The 25,271-nt window shown below is 38.2% G+C and overlaps 1 protein-coding gene across 2 annotated transcripts in view; it reads left to right on the top strand.

Annotated features, from left to right (window-relative positions):
* Window positions 1-25,271, top strand: part of LOC134874037 (netrin receptor UNC5C-like) — a 162,093-nt gene that overhangs the window by 110,583 nt on the left and 26,239 nt on the right. Inside the window, exons 5-8 of one of the 2 annotated variants that reach the window (XM_063898009.1) lie at window positions 14,756-14,936; window positions 17,037-17,204; window positions 17,423-17,587; window positions 23,377-23,433. In XM_063898009.1, coding sequence (XP_063754079.1) covers window positions 14,756-14,936; window positions 17,037-17,204; window positions 17,423-17,587; window positions 23,377-23,433 — 571 coding nt within the window. The remainder of the gene's footprint in view (window positions 1-14,755; window positions 14,937-17,036; window positions 17,205-17,422; window positions 17,588-23,376; window positions 23,434-25,271) is intronic. The other variant, XM_063898010.1, reaches the window with a different exon arrangement.

Here is a 25,271-nt window from a genome sequence, read left to right as displayed (position 1 = left end):
TGCAGGCCAGTGATCATAAGTAGTTTTAGTTCTCTGTGGTCTGAGGTTTTAGGTTTTTTGAGACATAGACTTTGTTGTTAGTGTGTGCTTTATGTAAAGGGTTCAATGAGTGCTTGACTCAGAAGTATAAAAGCAGGAGGTAATGAGGGAGTTTGTGTAGATCTCTGTACACACCCTAAATTAGGCAGAACTGCTTTCCCTCCTTTCATTACCCATTCAAAAGCTTTGGCAACACTATGAGATAATCCATCTTTTTAATTTAGCCTTTTTAATGTCTGTCTTTAAGTGACATGGAAAGAGTATTGCAAGTTCAATAGCTGATCCGTAACTTGATCCGTAAGTTGTTTAAATGAATGTTTTTTTTGTTGACTTTCGATGAAAGCTTTCAAGGCTTTTTTCTCTGTTTCCATTTCTGTTTATGTCTTTCAAAAGTTTCTCACACTTTTCCACGGACTCGTCTCTTTTTGCACTTTGTCACTAGTGCTGTCTCTCAGGCCCTTGTCCTTCTTGACACAGTTCTGAGACAAAGCTGTGAATTGATGGTGACATGACAGCGTAGAGTGTACTGTGTTGTCAGGCGGCTAGCCGTGCTGCCCTCGGCACTCCTCACAGTTTTGCCATGGATGAATGAACACACTGTTTTGACACGGGTTGCGACAGTGTAAAATAACAAAACTCTTTTTTTTCTGTCCTCTGTCAGTCAGTTTTATCAGTTTTTTGACTTTGTTAGTCTTTTGGAAGAACACATAACTTGCAAGTTGTGCACACAACTCTCTTGATTCTATAAAGGGTGTGTTTATATATTACCATTCTCTGATGAAAAATAGTATGATTTTATTATGAAATAACAGGTACAAATATTCTTCAGTCCTACTACTGGGAAGAGCTTAGAGATAATTGTATAAGCTTAACTACTAGAGCAGTTGGAAAATCCTCATTTGGGGCCAAGACTGAACAATTTGAATAAACCAGGGTGATAAATAATTGCTACCAATTAATTGCTTTTCACTTGCATCACTATCAAGTCAAGTAGTCTTCAGTTAGTTAATGAAGAAGTTCATTTTCAGTGCATTTTATATGTGTGACTGTATTGATAACAGAACTTTGTCAGAAACGACCGTGTGGAGCAGATAGCATGTTTGCAATGATATGTGATCTTATTTTTTGTATTGCCATGACCCATTCCTCCATTTAACCTTTTATTTGTGTTATCTGAAATCAAATATGAACACATTTCTGCTGAGCTTTATTAACCATGATACTGCTTACACACTGGCATTGTATTGAATCATCAGCTAATCAAACATTTTTCCAAGAAGCTCTTGGACCTATGGATGCTTTGCTGATTTCAGAAGCATAACTCATTGAAAGGTAGATAGCTTAAGGCTACTTACTGTAAGTGTGACCTTGCTGGGGCGGATGCCTAGCACTTAGTGGTAAGATGCTCCTTTAGCTCTTTTGGGAACCATAAAGAGAGAATATGCTGCTGTTGATGGACTCTGTTGTTTTTTTGTCAGTCAAAACTGTGAAATCAATACTCCAGCACAGCTACACAAACATGTATCAAAGACGTTGGATTGACCACTGCAGGTAATTGTACTGCTGACAATGTGCTTAATAAGAACCCATTCAGCTTTATAGTGTAACCTTATCATTAACTCACAAACCAGAAAGAAGCAACTCTTACAAAAACCCAATGCTAAATTGATCATTCCTTCAAAACATGCAAGAACTTTAAACAAATAACATTTTCGTCATGGTAAATTGACCTAAAAAATAAAAGTGAATGTAACATAGATCTCTAATGTACTGTTCATCCTAAAACCAAATGTAAAGCTGAAAAACAGGGAGGTCCCCAGTAGTTCAGCTGACCCGGCTAATAAAGCAAAGCTGATTTTGTTATTGGGCGGTTTTAATAACACTGGAGAGCTGGAGAGTCAATTAAAAAGGATTAGCATGCCCCCAATCAGCTCAGAGCCTCTTCATGCTTTAATGATTATGGAGTGTCATCAGCACTCCTACACTGTACAGTGAATCAGCTTTGACACACACACACACACACACACACACACACACACACACACACACACACACACACACACACACACACACACACACACACACAAATATATATACACAGCTGTGGGTTAGTTGAGTATTTAAAGGGTTAGCCGTGTGCTTATAAAAATCCCCTAATGAGGTTGATGGTTTGAATCCACCTTGAATAAGTATTGTGTACATTACACAACTAAAATAAATGGATAAGGCTAATGTTGAACTTGTTTGAGAGAGGGAAAATGCACATATTTGCTGATAACCCTGACGGGTGGGGGAGGGACTGAAGTAAGCTTGAAAAACAGACAGTATTGGACCTTCAACCCCTACTATCCACCTCTGATATATTTCATGTAATTTCTTTAGACACACATGTCTGTATAGGAAATCAGATTGACTTTGCAGTACATACAGAATAAATGCCTGCATTGGCAGAAATGAAGCAACATTTGGCAAGACGTTTATATAGTTGGCAATACTTGCTAGAAACGCATTACTACAAAGATGAGTTGCGTCATCACAGGTGTTTTTAGATCTTAATACTAAAACGCTTTTGCTCTTGAGCGTTGTGTGTCCTGTGGTGTCTTTCGCACACTCTCCCATTTGCCCTATGTCATCCCCGCTGTTACTTTATTCTTTATGTTTCTCCCTGCGCCTCTACGTTACCCTTCCATGCTTCCTTTTTTCTCCATCTTCTGTTTTGGCCATTAGTGATGTTAAAGTACTTAGTGAACTGCAGGGTTCTGCAGGAAATGCGAAATACATCACTCTCCAGAGCAATAAAGAAAGCAACAGAGACACAGATACAGAGGGGCTTCAACACTTTTACTGCATTGACCCGCAACCATGCACAGGGCTCTTCTATAATTTAACAAGCTGTCAATCACTTCAACACTGGCTCACAGTAACCAGGAGAGTCAGTTAGGCAACACACAGTCTTTAAAGTTTTAATAAACGCCGTAGTATCTCCCAAAGGACACTTACTGTGTCTGCTTGAGTATTTTTTAGGCTGCAGTTGAGTTAGAACTAGAAATATCTTCTGTATTCAAATAACTCCTGGGAATTTGAGTTGAATTGTGTGGTTCTGCTAGCAAATACCAATAATTAGGTATTATGCTTTAGTAGTTAAAGGGTATATTAACGAAAATGACGTTAGATGTTTTGTAATGGCATATTCTTACAGTTTCCATCACTGTCATTGTATTTTACCTAGTTCTCGTGAAATATGCATGCTGCAAAATACCTCCAAAACACATACAGTATCAACAGTTAGAGTTTGAAGGTCTTATTAAGTATTGTAAGTATGCTTTATTCAAACAGAAGGAAGAACATGTTTAATTCTTTCGTTTTCAAACTTGAAGTTCTCCATCGTAAGAAGAAAGTGTCTCTTTTGAGCTTTTCCCTGGTGATATTTTTTGAGGTGTTTTTTTCCGATTGTAGTTGTTACTAGGTCAGCGTCTGTTTGGGGAAACCTCTCTGCGATGCGTCTGAGCTCTTGAGTGGATTTGGATGTTTTTCTTCTTGCCTCTTCCTGTAGTGATTTGAGCTGAGGGTCTCATTTCAACTTTCCATCCCCTATAACACTCACACCCCTAACTGTCATCTCTTGTATTATTTTTCCTTCTCCCTTCAGCAACCACTGCTACTATTACAGTGTCCATGCACTTTCATCCTAAAAGCTTAAAGTCTGAGTGGTTTTCTGTTTACTCAGTTTGTTTTTCATTTTTATTCATTTTTCTTATTCCAATTTCCTGTCTTCATTTTTTTCTTGACTTTGGCGCAGAATAAGTATGTTTTTTTTTCTTTTGATAATGAGGAATTGCATAACATTTATAAAATGTATTTTTGCAAATAAATACATTAATTGACTTCCTCTTTTGTGAAAATATTATAGAAAAGTCAGTGCAATTGGCTTATACCTGTAGTGAATAAATCTGATGTCATCTAAGTAAGTTACAAGAGTCCTCCCTTCCCCAACTCAGTGCAAATGGCTTTGCTCCCTGACCCTCATGTCCCTATCTCCCACCTCTTGATGGTCCTTCCTATTTATTATAATAATATGTTTTATAGTGAAATACTTTATGTTTTTACATAATTGATATACATGTGTCTCACCTTGGAACCATCCTCTATCCTTAATTTATTTACTTTATTTTACTTACTGCTTCATTCCTTCAGTGACAGTGATCATTTTAGGTTTTCTGCATACAACATTTTTTTTTACCCTTTAGAAAGCATGTTTTTTTTTTCATTTTATTGGATTGTATGTCTCAAAATACTTGATGCTTTCTTTCATGGTTTAAACTTCTGCATCATTGCCCTTCTCTGCCTCCTTCACTTTCTGCACATCTCTTTTTCCCTTTTACTCACCAATCACCTGCACTATGTCTCAAAGTGTAGCCCATCGCTAAATGCTACAAACTGGTAGTCCACCTGTGCAATGTATTTTTATTTGATGCTTCAGAAATGGGTTTTTTGACACACCTCATGTTTTGACAAAGTGATAGTGAGGTTAGGCCTAAATATTATCCATGCGATCTATATTGTTTCCCTTCCTCCTCTCCCCTGCATTCCTCACATGACTTTGACTTACCTTCTTTTGTTTTCACAAGTGTTGGGCCTAACATATTACTCCAGTATATCTTCCGTCATTACTACCTAGTCCATTTACTCCCCTTTTCTCTGCGTTCAGCAACTCTTTCTCCTTCTGCTCACTTTCCATCATTTTCTCCGTAATTGTTGACATAGCATAGAAATTCCAAATTGCTCCGTCTCTTCCTTACTCTCTACCACCTTCTCATTACATTTCCATTTATCCTTTGCATTGCACTTTTCTCTCCTCGTCTGTCTTTCCACAAGCTCTCTCTCTCTCACTTCCTCTCCTTTTTGTTGACATTGTTGGGTTAGCTTTAATGGATCACCAACAGCTATCTGCTCCTAGCCTGCACTCCCTGTTTCCACATCCTCCTCTACCATAATCACTGCCTTCCTAACTCTCTATCTTTCTCTCACTTTTGCCGTGGAAATACCTTTTCTCTCTCCAACCCTCTCTTGAGATTTTTCCCCATCCATCTTTCCCTCTCTCCGTCTCTCTCCACTCTTAAATGTTGACATGAGAGGGTGAGTCTAATAGATCACTGTGAAGCATCTGCACCTGTGTTAAATCTCAGAGGTAATGGTGTGTGTGTGTGTGTGTGTGTGTGTGTGTGTGTGTGCGTGTGTGTGTGTGTGTGCGGGCGCGTGTGTGTGCTCGTGCATGTAGGTGTGTGTGCACCCTAGAGAAGCCAATTCAGGCTTTCTGTTCAGCACATCTGTGACCCCCTTTAGTGCTGAGCAGCTTCCTTATTTTACCTATCTTTTCCTTTCCTTTCCTCTCTCCTTTCCTTCATTTCACCTGACCATACTTGGTCTCTCTTTTCTTCTTTCACCTTCTCCTTTCTATCATTTATGAGCTTACATTGCACAAAGTTAGCCATTAGCTGTGTTGCTTTATTATACTTTTCAGGGACATCCTGTAGTTATAAGTTATTTCAGTTATTTTATGAGCTGCATTTTTTAAAACAACTGCTACGAAATGATATAATACAAAGACATGATATTAAGAAACACATTCACAAGGGCACGTCACAGCCGAGTAAAATAATACTCATGTATCATATGTGCATGCCATGCATCATTCAGTGGAAGTGTACCAAGGTGCAGTGGAGTAGTATGTTATAAATAGGCCTTCGTCCGACCGGTCCAACTGGGTGTCCTCCTGTGTCCCAGTTCTGTCTTAGTGGGACACCTTGGAGAGCGCTCTGCTCTTCATCGCTGGGGACTCTTTATTTATACACATGCTTCATCTTAAATGCACAACTACATTTTAATTCCTGGTGGTAATCAACTATTTTAAAACATACACAAAGCCCTAGTTCATCTAATATTCAAGACCCCTGAGAATGATCTGCTCTTGTGCATACATTGATTGCAGTAGAGAACTCTCAACATGATCCATTTTTTCTTTCTATACTTTCTCTTTTGCACATTTTAAATGATTGTTTTACAAACTGATTACAAATTGATAAGTGAGCCAAAGATACTACATCACGTTATATGAAATGGTACTTTTGAATCTTAATGTTAACCTTCAAATCTGTCTTTCTTTTCAGATTCAGTTCAATCGATGCCTGGAATGTATTGTGTAATAATGAAGGAGCAAAAATAAGAAATATAAATATTTTATGCATTGGTGAAATTAAAAATAATTGCAATAAACACCAATAAAAAGGTGCAAATAAAAAAAGTCCACATTTTAATAAAAGGTTTTATGAACATCAGTGTGGGAAGGTTGTCGATGGCGACCCAGTTATGTCAGTGTGTTTAATTAGGTCTTTATGTCACTCTCATGGACCTTGTTAATTAAGCTGCCAGAACCTCTGAAATCCCATGTTGGCATGCACACATTTACAGACACACTGGAATCCACTCACACGCTTCACTCACTTGCATCCAATATATATATATATGTATATATATGTGTGTGCACATGTGACCTTACGTTAACCTGCACAATCTGCTTGGCCTGCCCAGTCCTGGCGTGTGTTGTACTGCAGTTGGTTTGGTGTCAGTGGTAAATTCCCTACAGTAGTAGCGGGCAGCAGGATTGTCTTAATCACCTCCCAAGTGTAGCAACTGAGGATACAGACAGAAACACCAGGACATATGGCCAATTAAGACAGGGATATACAATGACACAGAAATAATGTAGGTGACTGAAAGTCACATTCCACACAATCAATAGAACGGACTGGCAAGGTTATTATAAACAACACTTTCTGAATTCTGCACTCATCAATACTGTTCTTAAATAAAGCCTGGAAAGTAATTTCTTAGTGCTGTATTACATTTTAGTTTTGTGTCTCATCTTTTCGTCTAGACAGTGAATTGTATTTAGTTGTGTCCATCTGTTCTTTATATAACTTCACCCTGTTGTTTGTTGGTTTATCAGCAGTTGTGTTTGATTTATTAATACATTCCTAAATCATGTTTTTTTAGCATTACAGCTCTTGGATGGTAACACAAATGGAGACTGGTTGTCCTTGCCTCTTGCTGTTAAGTGATTTTGAATCCATACTTAAGCATCTAAGTTGAACTTCCCTCAGAAATGACACTCTTGGAAAATGTTGTCATTAGCTCATTTTGGAGTCGGTGAAATGACTGCACTGTTTGTTTATGTGGATTCCTGCGAGTGCGATGGACTAAAATTCAATGGTCAGAATAAAAAGGAAGATGGGCTTTGTTTTATTCATAGTAGAAGAGTGTGTTAGTGGGAGTAAGGTATAGCCCTTGAAGTTGAGAGGACAATTAGTTTAGAGGTTTTGTTGGCACTAAAATATAGCCATTTGTATCTGTTACAATGTTACAAATTGTCAGGTATAGACATGCCAAGAGAAGAGTCACAGTGTATAGAGGAAGGAGAATGGACACACACACACACACACACACACACACACACACACACACACACACACACACACACACACACACACACACAGGACTGTATCACAATATTCTGTTCACACTCACTAATACAAACAGTAAAGGACAGACTGACACACACACGCCTTCAGATACAGCTGTCTAACCCAGGCATGGTAAACACACATCAATTGACATACAGCCTGCATATTGCTCAACCCCTAACCCTTTTTCGGAGAGAGGAAAGGCAGACACAATCCTTCTTACAAGACGAATAATGGTTCACACACACAAACCAGATGAATGGTTGCCACTTTGCACTTGCAAATTACAGTACTTCAGTGATAATGTTAGAAAACGTCTAAAAGTGATTGTTTACTTCATCAAGTAGAATTGGCTATAATGTGAAAACAGATGTGCAGGAAGAACAGATCAGTGTTGTGTGAAAGCAAATCTAGCAGGGTTATATTTACAGTATAGTCTGTATAAGCTCAATGTAAGATGGTCCCTGTTACTGTATACTCTATGTATGGATGGAAATGTATCTCTATCATATAAATGGAATTTGGCGGCCACATTCTTCAGTGTTGATACAGCAGGGTCCAGTATTTCACCACAGTCTCTGTTGTCGGCTCTTTTGTGACCCCCATGATTGAGGAATAAAATAAACACTTCCTGGTGTGTCATGGTGGTTTTATTTGGTACATTTAGAGTTAGATTTCCGTGTAAGTGCTACATTTATTTGATGCAGAGGGAAGCAATTTAGAATAAAATAGTTTTTTCACACAATGATGGTAACTCTACTGTAATTGCTTGAAACAACGAAGACTTTTTGTTCATCTCATCATAATGAGTTAATTATTGTGTCTACTATCGATGCACACACACAGTCTTCACCATATTCATGTGCACTGTTGGATTACATTTCTATTAGCTTTCCTCGATTGAGTTTGAAGATTGTTGATTAGCCAGTAATGGCCTTTGTTACTGCACTAATGAATAGCTTGATTACTATTCTACTTAGCTACACATCAGGAAGCGGGAGATGTGTGTGCACACGTGGGCTTGTGTGTGTGGCATATGTTGGTATCATCCTTTGACGAACACACACAGACAGTTATAGCCAATTGTCTGTGTTTGTGTCAAGAAAGCTGATGGCAGCAGAAGAGAAAGATGGATGGTCTTTTCTGCCAACCCTCATCTCTCATCCTCCCGCTTTCTGCCTTTGCTTCTCAATATGTTCTCCCGCTCTATGTTTTTCCAGCCTACTGTCACTCCACAGTTGTGTTTTTCTTAGTACCTGCATCCCTTCAACCTCTTCATCTTCCTCTGACCCTCTCTTACCTCACTGTCTTTCGTGTGTTGTTTTTGCTTCCCTCCTTTCTTGTTTATCTCTTTCTTTGTTCCTTTTCTGCTGAGTGAACTGAGCAGGCTCTTGAGAACTGGGTTGGCATATTGCAGTTTGGTGTGTGTGTGTGTGTGTGTGTGTGTGTGTGTGTGTGTGTGTGTGTGTGTGTGTGTGTGTGTGTGTGTGTATGTGTGTGTGTGTGTGTGTGTGTGTGTGTGTGTGTGTGTGTGTGTGTGTGTGTGTGTGTGTGTGTGTGTGTGTGTGTGTGTGTGTGTGTGTGTGTGTGTGTGTGTGGCTTTATCAATATGTCTCTGTGAGCACACGTGCATGTGTGAGTTTTTGATAATGGAAACAAGCATGCCAATTACTGGGATGGCTCTCTAGATGACAGTCCGAGCTAGTAGTGTTGCACATTTGGCAGTGTGGATGTGCGTATATCTGAGTGTGTGTGCTGGTGGAGAGGGGGTGTGTATAGGAGGGAGTCATGATTGGGGAAGGACATTGTTTAAGGTGGTATCAAGCTTCTCCAAAGATGCATGTAAAGGTCTCTACAAAGCTATGCACGTGCATTTTAAAGACTACACAAAATATTGCCAGAAATTCTGTTTACCTTATACAAGCTTGGCTAAATAAATATGTAATTATATCAATATAGTTTCTATAAATCAGGGTTGCATTGGTTTATTTTCTCTTTTGGCACAGCCTCAGTGTGATTCAGACAAAGATGTGCTAAGTCGATTTGACATGGTGGTGTGTTTTCCCTCTTTACTTGCGCTGCACAAGTTAAAAGAGTTTGATCAGTTGAGAAAAAGATAACTCTGTGGCCTTATCTGTTTTAATTTCCCTTAGTCTCAGCTGGCCATGATATGAGGTGGCAGAGCTTGCTGGAGTGGGCGGTGGAGGTTGGGGGGTTGGGATTATTAATACATGGTCGCACATATGCATATTCTCTCCACGCCCACATATAGGTAGAGTAATCACTTTGGCAGCTCTTTTACCTACTCATCTGTGGTCCTAAAGGGTTTCAGATACTATAGCTAATCAAGAGGATTATCATACTAACACATCAGTGATTAATGGCAGGCACACACACACACAAACACACACACACACACACACATACATAGTCCTGCTTGATTTCCCCATCTGTCTTTGATTGCAGAATCCGATATTATTGTAACTGCTCTATTTTGTGTTTTGTCATACCCTTATTGTGTCACTGTGTGTTTGCGCCTGCTGCTACTTTGAAAAATTAATGTTATGATTCAGTGGCAGATTATATCCAAAGACCCTGTGTCTATGTGCTGTTATCAACTCCCATATGAGACCCTTTGTAGTGGCTTTACAAAGCATGTCATATTTTAGCATTTGTCATAGATATTCTTTGCTTTGTTATCTTACTTCTTGCTCTGTGGTCTGCCATTTGTTTTGCTTTTGCAAGATTTACACAGTGTTTGTCTTTATGACACAGTGTGACTATGATGTTCCCGCTCTCAGTTGCAGATATGCAGCAAAGCTTTGCTTTTCAAAACATTTTTTGCTGCTCTCCAGAGCAACAAAAGGGAGTATATCTCTCTATATCTTGGCCTACTTTTATCTTGCACAGCATGAGACCAAGCCTCTGTTCCACTGCCAAAGAAAGATGCATATCTCAATAGATAGAGCAATTCATTACACTTTTGTACTGTTTTGATACTGAACAACACAAAATAGGACTTGTGTACTTAAGTTGTGAGTAAGAACACAAATGGAAGTATTTATTAGAATGTATCACATGTCAATACACATTTATATCAATTTCAGCTTTCAAACACTACAAACACGTACATTATGAAGAACTAAGGAAAGACAAATCTGCTTTCATCTAGTATTCAGGAGCACAAGATTTGAAATATACCTGTAGGCAAATGAATGTTTCAGTCATTGGGTCAAGCCGAAACAAAACATGAACAAAGGGGTGTGTAATTGATCAGACAAAGCCTTTATCCCTTTGAAAAGAAAGCCATTTGATTTCATTGTCTAAAGGGAAAAAAAGATTGGACTCTTCTTGAACCTTTTTAAATCTTGTTACAGTTTAAAAAGAGGACAATAGCATTGTTTGTGCATTTGTTAGTGTGTCAAAGCTGCCGTGTGTGATTACATAATGCAAGCTTTTGAAGCATCGGTGTGTGTGTGTTGTGGAGACAGAGGTGATGCAGGGGCAAGAGTTAAGATAACAAATACACATTCTCCCCTGAGGTTGGCTTGATCCGATCAGCCACCCTTTGCCACACACACACACACACACACACACACACACACACACACACAGACACAAACACACACATACACACACACACACACACACACACACACACACACACACACACACACACACACACACACACACACACACACACACACACACACACACACACACACACACACACACACACACAATTTCTCTATTTTACACCAGCTGTGGCTAATGATGCGGTGGCAGTGGTAGTATAGCCACCACATGTGGTCCCTTTGTCTGAGCCCAGCAGAGCACACATCAGTCTCACAAGCTCCCACCTTCAGGCATCATCAAAGACTGCGGCTATTTTCATTACATCGTCACATAACTACTACTAATGTCAGCTGCCATCATAGGCTGGTATCAGTATAAGTATTTTGCTGGGAAATTATCTAATCCTACATCTCAGAGAGAATGTCATGTTGTAATGATATTTGTAACAATCACTCACGGTACAAGCTAGAATGATTCATGAATTGATTACATGAACAACGGATTACATTAATGCATAATCCCTACAATGGAAGTCCTTTTTGATTAAATCATAGTATGTGTTCTTCCTTTAATGGAATACTTTTAATGTATTGTTTGGATTACTTCATCATATCATTTGTAAAATTGTAGCCTTAACACAGGCACACACACGCACATGCACACACACACACACACACACACACACACACACACACACACACACACACACACACACACACACACACACACACACACACACACACACACACACACACACACACACACATTCACACTCACACTCACACACACATACTTTCAATTTTCTTTTCTGCACTTGTTTTACCTCTGCAGTAAAAGGTGGGTAAGCAATTCATAAAACAGAGGTCCCCCAGGTTAATTAAAAGTGGACTTGAGTTGCTTTTTTTTAAAGGAAGCAGACAAGTTTGTGCTCATGGATTTTGTTGACTGACAGTAGTTTATAAACAGTGTTAACTAAGAAACAAAGAAGCAAAGTAAATGGTTCAATATATGGACAGCATAGTTTTAACATGTTCTTTTATAGTAGTTCGAAAATTGAATTCTGAGTATTATTATACATGTTTGAAGAGGCTTGAGAGTGATCAGAATCAGAAATCCTTAATTAGTCCTAAATTTACATTGTTACAGCAATAGTGGTATAGAAGCAAACGTGGCATAGCATGTCAACAAACCTTATACCCAGTTGTATAGTGTGGATTTACTTTGAGACACTTTAGATTTACATTTGCTTTTTTAACAGAATAAGTGTCTAAGCTGTGTCATGGTGTACCTTTTTAGTCATGGCCTTAAGTCTTGCCTTTATTCAAATCAAATTTCCCAGCAGCGTGATGGGCTATAACATACATGTTTGGTAGAATGCAGGGGCATTACATTGACTTGCACTGTGTGTTCAAATATTGTATGCAGTCCCCAGATCACCACAACAGAGAACTTTTGGAAATGTAATGTAGGAAAGTTGTAGCTATTCCCAACTGGCGCTGGCAATGCAAAGCTAGTGAAGAGAAAGCATTGAATTAAATATGATATGAACCATTTACTCCAATTTAACCAGCTTGCACAGGAACAGATACATGAAGTCAGGATACATTTGCAGTCCTTCTGTGTTCATGAGGTAGCTTAAAGTAAGATTTCACTTGGGATGGGGTTTTATTTTTTGTCCATTTTAACTTTTGTTCAGCTTCCATTATTCCATGTCCCATGGGTTGCAGGTTTACCGCCAGCTACAGATATTTTATGACAGTGCTTTGATCAATGAGAGGCATATTTGTGTCAGAGTGGAGACACTCTCGAATGACTGTACACTTTTGAAGTCAATTGGAAAACTGCCGGTCATAGTTTTTCCTGAAACAATCTACTTATGGAAGCAATGTTGTGTTGTCTCTGTTATTAAGAGGTTGGTGTCAACTTAATCATTCACATTGTGGATGCAACATTTCTACAAACCAAGCATTTATATCACCAAGCAGTAAATACCATAAAGAGATGAAGAATATTTAACATCCACGGCAACAATATGTGGTGTTTGTTTAAATAATTGAAATTATTGTAATTGGTATTTGAATATTGTTGCAAATTATTTTGCGATTTCAACTCAAAAGTGTTCTGCTGAAGATATGGAGTTAAGTTGTATCATCTTGAGTGTGTAAGGTTTCTATGATTATGTAGTTTAACCAGTGACATTATATCTCAAAAGAGCAGCTTTATGTTTCTCTTTGACCACAGCTTATTCTACTATTCTGAGCATGGATGAATAAAAGTCTGTATAACACACATTGTATTTGTATTTGCTTAGCGCCTACACTTTTTTTCACTCGTACATTTCAAGCATGAACTCGTTGCCTGAGCATTTGCGCTGAACTCTATATATATGTGTGTTTGTTTGTCTTTTTTTCTCTCCAGTATAACCTTTCCTTTATAATAGAAGCTAAAAGGTCACACAGCATCTCACTTAAGATTAAGAATTCAAGGCTACAGTGAGCCCCATGGCCACAAGAGCACTGCCAAATCTCTAAAGATCAGAGAGGGAAGCAGGTAGAATAACTGAAAGAAGACTGACAGCCGAGGCTGAGCAGGCAGTAAGCTGAAGAATAACACTGAATCTCCTCTTTTCTGCATCTGAGAATCCCATTTCCTAATGTGAAGGGAGGAGGAAATTAAACAACGTGAATCAAACAACGTGGCTCGGACATTTATGTGCTTGCCATAAAGCTTGGACAGGCTGAGTTTATGAGGCTTTGGACCAGTAAATACAGCACTCAGGAAATGTGATTAGGCTCGTAAATAGGATAGTTTCCCGCTGTCCTGCCCTTGCGAAAGCATATGTTCAGGACATTTCCCTCCTTTTCTGCACTGCCACCAATATTGTGAACAGACCATGATATGTGGGTCTTTGCTGTTACAAATGTATGTTTCTGTGACTTGATAAAGCAACCTTGTCCGGTTGGAAAACATGTCATTATTCAATATTGATATTAGTAGTGTTTTAACATTCTACCCTAAAAGTGTGTTTATAAGCTTTATTCTAAAACATACTATACATTTAAATAATTTTACCAATTTGTTTTAGCATCTTCTATGTTACCTGCAGGATTAACAAGAATGCCTTTGCGTTTCTTTTCTTTCACATTTAATTTATTGGCTTAGATTTTCATTTCTGACACCTCCTCAAAGCTTTTTTGTTGGGAACATTTGAAAAAAAGATTACACCAGCATCCTATTATAAGGTCTTTCATTGTCCCTCTTATTTCAAACCTAGTAACATTGGACAAACACGATTATACAAAATCCCTTCAACTTGATTTTAGACTTTTAAGATAAATACCACTTTCAAGACCACTTTGTTTACTCAGTTGTGAAAAGCATGATTGCATACTTTTATTTTAGCTGACAATATCTAATATGGTGGCAAAAAAAACACATTTTAATCCAGTCTGACTTGAGCAGAAATAGATTTTCCACCATAAGATCCTAAGCTCAATATTTTTATTACACATTAACAAAAATGACTGTTTATTCATTTACATTTGTCTGATCTTTTCTCTTTGATTTTAAGGTTGTAGAGGATCTTTTAACTCTTCTCCTGATGTTCTTCTGTCTCCCAGGTGGAGTGGTTGAAGAACGAAGAGATAATTGACCCAGCAGAGGACAGAAACTTCTACATCACCATCGACCACAACCTGATCATCAAACAGGCCCGTCTGTCAGACACAGCCAACTACACTTGTGTGGCTAAGAACATCGTGGCCAAAAGACGAAGCACTACAGCGACAGTTATTGTTTACGGTCAGTTTTCAAACACTTTGTTCTTCGTAAGTGTGAACATAAAAAAACATAAAAAGCTGTAACTTTTCCCGTAGGTGACGTGTTTTGTGTGTAAATGCAATATAGCACAGATATGACATACTTTCATTGTTCACTGCAGCTTCCCAACAATGAATCTGATCAGGCAAGCCAGCCCCCATCTGCCACATGAAATCAGCTCTACTGCCATGCCAACACGCTCTTTTTGTAATTAGCCTTATATTCCCACACCACCCTTGACCTCACCCAATTAAAATCTACCAATCACGCCTTCAGGTTTAAATTAGAACACTTGGGCTTTCCAAATGTCTCTGCTGTCAGCCAAGAGTCCCAACACCAAATGATTTGTGCAGCATATGCCATGATAACAGTGAAAAACAACAACAACGAACAAGAAGCTCAGTTCTGAATGGTGTGAGTATGGTGTTCAAGCTGAGCTGAAGTCTGACAGGAAAAAGCTTATTGAGAGGAGGAAAATGCCTTGTATTTCTTGCCTTGCTTTTTCTCTATTTCCATTTTACCAAATGCCAGGCTGACATGAGAGGATAGGAAACATTTGAAGGAAAAAAGCAATGTATGGCAAAACTCATAAACATACCACACACGCACAGTGTTTCTGTCAAATATAACACTGTGTCTATTCACTAGCAGGAGTGTTTCAATCAAAAATAACAGTGCATGAGTCCATGTTCGATACAGACAGCGAGAGATGGAGTGGTTTGACACTGATGTATCCTTACAGAAATAGATTGTTCAATCTGTGGTTCAATCTTCTCGGCTCCACAAAGGCCCGACTGACACTGTTGACAAGGTGAAATAATAGTGGAAAGAAAACAGAGGAACATAATGGAAAACAATGTGTGGCTATGTATGTGAGACAGGTGAGGAGAAAGGAGACAGAGAGGAGACCAGAGTGGGAGAAAAGCAGGGGAGTGATGAGGAAAAAAAAGATGACAAAATGACTGTACTAGATTACCCTGTTACTCTCTAATGATTAATTTGTAATTGGGCATTGGGAAAGGAGTTGGCACTGTCCACTGGGCTGAGACAGAGTTGTGTAGACACAACAGAGGAAATTTAACACACTTCTTTACGAATGTCCTTGTGGCTCATTTTAACTCTATACCTATTTGCTGCTCTATAGTTTGCCCTTCTCTTTCTATGCCTTGTGCGGCAAGATATTTATCTCACAAGATGGTACAAAGATAACAAGAGGGAGGAAGTGGAAAATTATTTACAGGCAAAGAAAAATAAAGAGAAATGCCAATTATAAAAACCACCGTACTTTTAGTTATATTGGGCTAGATAGGATTCCAAAACTCTGAACCATTATTCGTCTTGTAAGAAGGATTGTGTCTGCCTTTCCTCTCTCCGAAAAAGGGTTAGGGGTTGAGCAATATGCAGGCTGTATGTCAATTGATGTGTGTTTACCATGCCTGGGTTAGACAGCTGTATCTGAAGGCGTGTGTGTGTCAGTCTGTCCTTTACTGTTTGTATTAGTGAGTGTGAACAGAATATTGTGATACAGTCCTGTGTGTGTGTGTGTGTGTGTGTGTGTGTGTGTGTGTGTGTGTGTGTGTGTGTGTGTGTCTGTGTCTGTGTCTGTGTCTGTGTTTGTGTGTGTGTTTGTTTGTGGTGTGCAGGTGTGCAGGAAAATCCAGCTGCTCTCACTGAACTTCAGAGGCGTATTTTTAAAAAAACAAATACAAAACTGAGATCTCTTTCGTGATGCAATATGATTTTGCTGCACTTACCGCCCATTTATATGCTTCTTCATTACAATCACAAAACGTAGTGTTTTCTGGAAATACATTATTCCTTCCTCAAGCAGAAATTTGAGGCAAGCTTTTTTACATACAATGTTTTTAAAATATTAAAATCCATAGAAATGGACAATGCTATAAAGAATAAGTTGTCATAGTATACATGTGAGGCTTCATTGATGATTTTGCTGTGTAAAGGTCCTTAGTGTTAGGCCACAAAATCTTAATTTTAACAAAGGGTCAAATCAGCAACTTAAAATACATAATTGTTTGTTGTTTGTATTGATTTTGATTTAGTTATTGATCTCTCTTACAACAGTAAACGGCGGGTGGTCCACATGGACAGAGTGGTCTGTGTGCAACAGCCGTTGTGGGCGGGGCTTCCAGAAACGAACCCGCAGCTGCACAAACCCCGCCCCTCTCAACGGAGGACTGCCTTGTGATGGACAGGCAATTCAGAAACTGCCCTGTACCACACTGTGCACTGGTGAGTCTATTTACAGCAATTATCCACATTTATTAAGTTAGTTGGTAATATGTTTTAGTATAGTCTACTGTATGCAAATCACTTGTACTACTTCTTTGTTGTGCTAAACTTCAGGGGATGGGAAAAAATTGAGGTTTGAATAGGTTTCTACATCTCTTTTTCTTTCTCTTTATTTGTGTTTCTCATTCCCTTGGCTCTTTTCACCATGTTCCCTCTAGTGGATGGTGTGTGGACAGACTGGACTAAGTGGTCGGCCTGTGGGACGGAGTGCACCCAGTGGAGGAGGAGGGAGTGCAACAACCCAGCACCTAAAAACGGAGGAAAAGACTGCGATGGGCTGCTTCTCCAGTCTCAGAACTGTACCAATGGACTCTGTATGCAAAGTGAGTTGACAACAAAGAATGTTACGATTCGGAAGGATTGCTCTATGTTGTGCTCCTTCTTTGAATATCTCAATCCCTTAATTAGGACAAAAAAACAGGATCAGGAATAGGAATACTAAGGGACATACTAGTTGATTTAATGTCCCTCACACACACACGCACACACGTGCACACGCACACGTACACGCACAGACACGCACACACACATACACACACAGTCCTATCTCATCCTCTCTCCTTTACATTCCAAAAGACCACATGAGACAATTTAAGTTCATCCATTCACTTGCTTTGCATAAATTAAAATATGAAATAATTTGATATGCAAGGATTATTTCATATCAATTATTTAATGTAAGCATTGTTTGAATTAAAATATTAACCCAGGTATTTTAGCTCTGAGTAGTAAGTGTTTCAGACAATTATGCTGGACCCCTGGATATTTATAAAACCTGTTCAGTTGAAATATAATCTTCCAGAAATCCAGCAATAACCAATAATTCTTGCTAATGGATACCTTGAAAAGTGATACCCCATTTATTCTATGGTCACTAACTTAAGCAAAAACAAAAAAGCCCATGAATGTTTATCTTTGTGTGTTTTTGCAATCCATATCTTATGTTCTTCACGAAAACAGGCCTTATCATCGCTTAAGGTTGTTATGCAATATCTTGTCAATAGATAGGAACAACCTCAAATACACCATGGCAAGATATTACTGATCCGCTGAGCCCATAGAGCTGCCTCCGTCATGCCTTCAAAATTCAAAGTCAGTCACAGCAAGCAATACATATAATTTTACAGTACCCTATGTTCAACAACAGCATTGCCATTGCTCCCAAATTAATGTCACAAACAAAGGATAAAGCCATACAATGTTTAGACTCTCCGCAGCCTGCTGTAGCGAGTTGAACAACCAACTGGAAGTGAGATGACTTCTAATGTGATCAGATAAATCAATACCTTTAGAGGGCCAGTGAACTTTCTGTAGCTTTTGTGTTAAAGTGTCCATCCTAATGGTGAGGCACTGAAGGACTAAACACATCAGTGTAATTTAATGCTGATTGGTGCATATAATGCAACTCAATTTAAAGGCTAAATATCAAAGAAATCATTGACTGGTTTTATCTGGTCTATACGGTGGTCATGTGTCATAATTAATTGCTCATCATTGTATTCATTGTACTCATTTATCCATCCTTTTATCATCATTTATTCATCTAATTAATCATGTATTCATTTATTTGCCTGTTCAATAGTTTAGCTGTGTAGTTGGTAGTTCAATAAAACTTTTACTTTATAAAAAACTTGATCAATTGTGTTGTGTGTATATAATATTATATATAATATCATTGTACAACAAGCCAAGAACTCAGTAGCCCTTAAATTGAGACGCCTTTCAGTTTTTTAAAGAAATTAATTTAATGTTACATTCTGTTATTTAGTATTTCAATAACGACAAACTTGTTTTTTGACCAAACAAATATTTATTGGCGTGTGCACAAGATGTTGACAAATGTGAATAGTCTTTGGTGATTAAGCTAGTCGTCATATCAGATATATTGAGGGGTTGTGAAGTTGCTCAATGGGGTTTAGACACTGATAATGGTGATGATACAAAGAGAATGATGACGATCTGGATTTGATGACGAGTGGACTTCAGATAAGATGAACCTGGGCCCTGGAATTGAAGACTGGAAGTAAATGGTGTGGAGAAGGGCAGAAACAGTATCGCCTGAATTTACAGCTTGCTGTAGATCATAGCAAAATGTAGTTGGTTAACTAAAAATGGAAGCCCATAATCAGCTGATTAGTGATAGTCGGATAATTTAAGAGGAAACCGAGATTAAATGAAGCCGGTGATTGAATTTACGCTGACAACTACATTGATTGTTTTTGATAGCTTGATCTATTTCTTTCATTTATTGTCAATGGTTTATCTATACTTCACGTTTCTTATACAGACATTCTGGTGTTTTGCTTATCTCCTTTTTCTTTATAGTAAATTGCTCTTGCTCTTTTTCGCAATTCATTTTTTCAAGAAAATTGTGGATGGTGTATAGGAGGGTATACTGTATAGTGTACGAGGTTTTGAATATAATCATTAAAATGTTACTTTTTCCACTTTGTTGTCCCTTACTCAAGTCAAAAACACCTGTTTATAAGGAAAGTAATGCTAAATAATGACAATGACTATCCAAAATCCCCCCAGATATTAATCATTTTTGACGCCATTACAAAAAAAAGGTTGTACATTTCAAAACAACATGGAAAATGTGGACTGAGTCATAATGGCACAAATACAGAAGCAGTTTTTCCGAGGTGGAGGCAATTTCATTTGTTACTTTCAGCAACTTTTGCTCAGAGTAATTGGCAGACAAGCATCTGCCTTTCAGAGTGCAGGACAGAGAAAAGAGGTCAACACAGAAAAAATGTCAATTTTTAAAGTACACGTACTGATTTCTGCTTTTAATCATGCCATCAATGTCCATGTTTTTTTTCTTTTCACGCAACATCGCAACCACTTAATGATTGTTATTCATAACCAAGAATGATTTTTTGGAATCTGATCATATCTCCATTTCTCTTAAGACATGTTTTATAACATAGCAATACTTTAAGGATTTTAAGTCCTATTTGAAGTGACTTCAACTGAAAATTAAGAAACATATGTCTCCTACCTAGTTGAGTTATTTAGTCATCTATAACCTCCCATTGACAGAGGCAATCTCACAGTCTTATTCATCAGCATTCTTGGGTTGAGCATCACCATTTTTATGTTGGTTGTATTTTGAATATTTTTCTTTCTTTTTCCTGGATTGTCTCTTGATATTGACATGTTTCTTTTCCAATATGGCAAGTACATTCAGCCAAACTGTGAAAAGGGATGTCCCTTTGATACTTGACTAATAGTGCAAATTGGGTCAAAGGTGACATCCAATAATCCAGGGTGAAAAAGATTCAGACTTCTATGTCTCCAAGATATAATTATGAGATATAAGTGTGTTGTTTCTTTATTATCTTAGGTAGGAACCCAAATATCTTATCTGTACTTGGATGGTTCTAACATATACATTTTCAATTTATATCATATAGAGTTTTGTCTGACTTCAACTCATATTGCTGCCATATTGTGGTTTGGGCACTCTTAAAAAATAGAATTTGAATCTTTATGAGCCATTCCTGGTCAAATAAAGTCCCAAGCACCCAGTCAGGAGTTCTGTTCAGGAGGTAAATATACTTTATCAGTGAGCGTAAAGACTTTGAGAGGGCTGTTGCCTGTGTGAGGGACTCTGCAGCCTGAGGGCAGTGAGTAGTTGTGATGATTAAATTGATGGTCTATGTCATGAGCAATGGAATATTATTATATCATCCTTCAAAAAGCTTTGCCTGTAGGCAAATTATTGACAGAATTTACTGTACAAGCAGAGCCCTGCCCACTCCTTAGCAGTGTATTATACAGTGTGTCTTCTCCCTCGTAAGGATTCCCTGAGGCCGGTGAGGTATGGCCACAGAATCTGGGATAAAACCTAGAGAGGTATAGATTCAGGCTCATTTCCCCTGATTGATTTTCTGTCCTTGAAATGACTCCACAGACGTGGTTTTATGTCGGCACTAATGTTTCAACTGTTTCCTGTAGCATTTACAGGAATCCATGAAGTGTATGAGTGTGTGTCTGTACGTGGTTGTGTGTGTGTGTGTGAAAGAGGGGGTTTCTGCATGTGCAACATTTTATAGGTAGAGTATATTTAAAAGGCTTGAAGTGAATCTTTTACGTTTCTTCTTATTGGTTTTTGAATGATAGATCATTTTAAAATATAATCTTTACACTGACAGAAAATGGCCGCTGCTTCCATCCGACTGTCTTGAGTTATTTCATATCAAAAGAACCCAAGAATGTTTCCTCATTTTGTATAGATAATATTTGTTTTGCTGTTGGCACATCTCCTGATGTGAACTACAATTTGGTTAAGCATTGTTTAAGTTGGATCTCTCTATTACATTTTTAACATCACATCTTTAGACTCAATTGAATTGCTGGTTTTAAAAGTAGTAGCTATCTAGGGTTTCCTGGTTGTGATTAAACTGATATTGTCAATGCTGTAAATTGGCATTATCAGTTCATTCAGGCGAGATCATTTTCAGAAAGTGCACTATAATTGACTTAGTGCTCAAAAAGCACTCCTCTGTACTCTTTTCCTCTTTCTCGCTTTCTTATTCTCTCTCCACCAACACCACCTTTTCATTCATCTCTTACCCCATCTCTTGCTGCCCTTTTTCTAAAGTTGTCCTGTTAAATCTTGAAAGGTAGAAATCCATTTGACCTCACTTCTGCCCTGCGTGGTCTCCTCTCTTCTTGAATGTATGTGTTTATCAGTGTGAGTGTTTGTGTGTGCCTTCTTCTGACTTTTTTAAAGAGTTGCTTGTGTTGTTTCATATATTTTGGCCTGTTGACATTTTTCTGACACAAGGATCAGGATTCTTGGAACAGATTCAGTCAGAGCTCCACTGCGTCATCCTTGAGAGTTTAACATTTCACTCACTACCTACTCTGTGTGTGAGTTTGTATGTACTATATAGAGGTTACTGTGAATGTGTGTGCTACATAACAGTAACTCCACTGCACATTAAATCTGCTGTGTGGTCTCTTAAACCACCAGTGATCGCTAGAGATAGTGACTGTTATGTAAGTTGAGTGTTAGGAGAGAACATTGATTTGTGTTCTTGTTGTATTACACAAAGCCATCATCCGTTTCCGCAGGTACTGCAGAGCATCATATGAGCCATATCCTTATTGAAAGCCCCATTCTTCCCACTTTTGTTCCTTCTAATCCCTCCACGTTGTTGTTTTGTTTCCTGCTCTGCTTCTTAGCTGTTTCTCTTTAATTTGTTATTCTCATCTGTACTGTCTTTTCCTCATGTTAGCTCTTACCACACAATGTACGCTTCATTTTCCTGCCATCATGTTTTCATATTTGTTTGAATAAGTGTGCTATAATTGGAACATGATACGTTTCTGTCATGGCATGTTGCTCCTACTGTCATCACTAATTCCGACATTAATCAGCATGACATTTGTTAGATACAGTCATTTGCTTAGTTATTTAACATAAGAATAAGTAATTAGATGAAACCATACTCAAACATGATTATAATGCCAATAACCACATTTAATTATATATGCTGAAAAATACAGTAACCGTTCAATTCTTGCATCCTACCATCAACAGTGCTGTGAGTGTTACTGTTTGTTTACATTTTGCAAATCACCCCGATTAACCTCCTGTGTTTTTCTTGTCCTTTGCTGATGATCATTGTGTCTTGCACATCCAGCTGGTCTGGCAAGAAGCTTTTAAGTGCACCATGTTGCTGTTCTTGCCTTTATCAATTATACACCAGCACTTCAATTATACATCAGTACATCAGCAGTTCATTTGTGTCATAGACCTTCAGTCTGACTAAGTGGACCACTCAGCATGACACAGCAGTTACCAACTTACAGACACTAGTTTTTTTGTCTATCCTTGTTCTTTAAGAGGAGGATTTTTTGGTTAGATTTTTAACCATTTTAAAGTAGTTTATCGACTTAGACAACTACATTTTTGGTAATGTATGAGAAAAAAAAGGAAGAAGGGCACAAAAAGAAACAAGCTTTAGCATGCACTTTTGTGTCTATGTCCTGCCATGTTTGTCCCATTTTATTTGAATTATTTGTTTGATTTTGATCATTGTGTTCCTCTCCTTTCCTCCATCCATTCCACCATCCTCTTCTTTTTTCTCATCCCAAGGTTCATTGTTTCAGATGTCCACTGAGACCAAAGCAAAGAGTGATATGGGAGTCCCATGTAAGTTGATGTTTTATGATTTATCATCATCCCTTTTCCTTTTGTCTTTCTCATCTTAGTGTTTTTTTATTGTATTATTATTGAGCCTTGATCTTAAGCTCATTGTGTGTGTTGGTATATGTCCTTTAGAGTTACTTGATGAGAGCTGTTTTCTAGTGTGATGATAAGTCTTTTTATGCTGTAGTGTTTTTGCTGTGCCGATCAAACAAACAAGGTCTCCTTAAACACTCTTCTTTAATTTCAAATGAAGTGTTGGATCCCAGGGTTGTGTCTTAAAGTGAATGCACGATGGTGGTGACAGATTCCTTTAATTAACCTGATTCGTTCTCTCTTCCTGTCTGATAGCACTTAATCGATTTAGCACCAGTTCCCCTGATTCACAATTTGTGAGTTTGTTGCAGCCTTGGTCTTTTTGGAAGGTAGCCAGCCAGCTTTGGATCATTGACAAAGTAGGCAATTTGCCTTAGTTCTGAACACTTGCTTTGTGTTTACAAGCATTTTGGCTCGCTGAGAACTCAATGGAGTGCGCTGCAGCTATGGACACTGAACTGAGTGAAAATTGGACTTGGTTACACTGATTTGACCCATTGTCTTTGAAGTATCATCCAAATGAATGGTTGATATGTCAAACCAGCCCGATGCTAATGCATCAATTGTAGTAGAACATTTTTTTACAGAAAAGTCAAAAGATCACCTGGCAAGAGTAATAATTCTGTGGGAGGTATAAACATTAAGGTGTAATAAATATATTCATATATACTCACTATTCATCTCTTTCACTGTTACTGTTAATTCCTCAAAGTGCCATAATGAGAGAGATTTCCAACAAACTGAAAAATAATTGAAAGATGCAAGAGGGAAAGGAACTCTGCCCTTTATTATCACTGCGCTTTATACCTCTCTCATTGCAGGTGCTCTCGTTTTATCTTCAAAGCAATCTATGACCGTCTGTGATGTGTTCTAATGACTCTCGTTTGGGATCTGCTCAAGCTGTTTCATCACCCGGGTGTGTTTTGTGAAATACAGACACAGAGAGAACCAGAAACGAGATATAGAGGCAGTCATTGGGCATTAACAGTTACAAATTGTCACTCTGGCTTTAGTATTCCAAAATACCTTTAATGCATATGCATTGGGAAGTTGCGTCAGAGGGTTTGAAAATCGCTACTCGTAGATTTGGAGTAGGACTACAGATGTAGATGTAATGGTTAATGTATAACTCAAATTATATTTCGGAATCCACATGTTGGAGTCAGGTTACATATGTTATACTGACCATCTCGATATCTAGTTTGACATCCAATAGCTGTTAGCACAATGTGATTCTGATCCACAGCTGCCTCTTAAAGAGGGTAATCTGATGTAATTATTCTGCTCCATGACAAGAACCATACTCTATCTGCAGGAAGGTAATAGAGTATTTGGTCAATACCAGTGACTTGATAATGATAAACAGGTGCTGAGTTTATGTTTCATAAACATTGCAGAGCCAGTTTTCTCTATTTTGGAATGCAACAACCACAACAACAGGATTTTTAGGACAATGCCTGTCTTCTTCTGAGTAATTATTCTTGATTTTGAGATAAAACGGACCACATTATCTTAAACTTACCATGATCAGTGTGGAACATTTTGCATTCACCAAGAGCAGGGCTGTGGTATACCAATGATTGCCACAATATGTATAATTTAAGTAAACTGAAAACTTTTACCTCCAAGCCAAAAAAGCTTTGGGGTTAAAAGCTTTTCATTACATTTCCCCCCTAATTTGTTTCCTTATGTGTCTCTTTTTAAGATTGTGACATGGCTTTGCTGTAGATTTGTGGAGAGGGAGACAT

The sequence above is a fragment of the Eleginops maclovinus genome, chromosome 12 (genome assembly GCF_036324505.1).
Source record: "Eleginops maclovinus isolate JMC-PN-2008 ecotype Puerto Natales chromosome 12, JC_Emac_rtc_rv5, whole genome shotgun sequence".
NCBI lineage: Eukaryota > Metazoa > Chordata > Actinopteri > Perciformes > Eleginopidae > Eleginops > Eleginops maclovinus.
The sequence above is the reverse complement of the archived record's forward strand: the minus strand, read 5'-3'. Positions and strand labels throughout refer to the sequence as shown.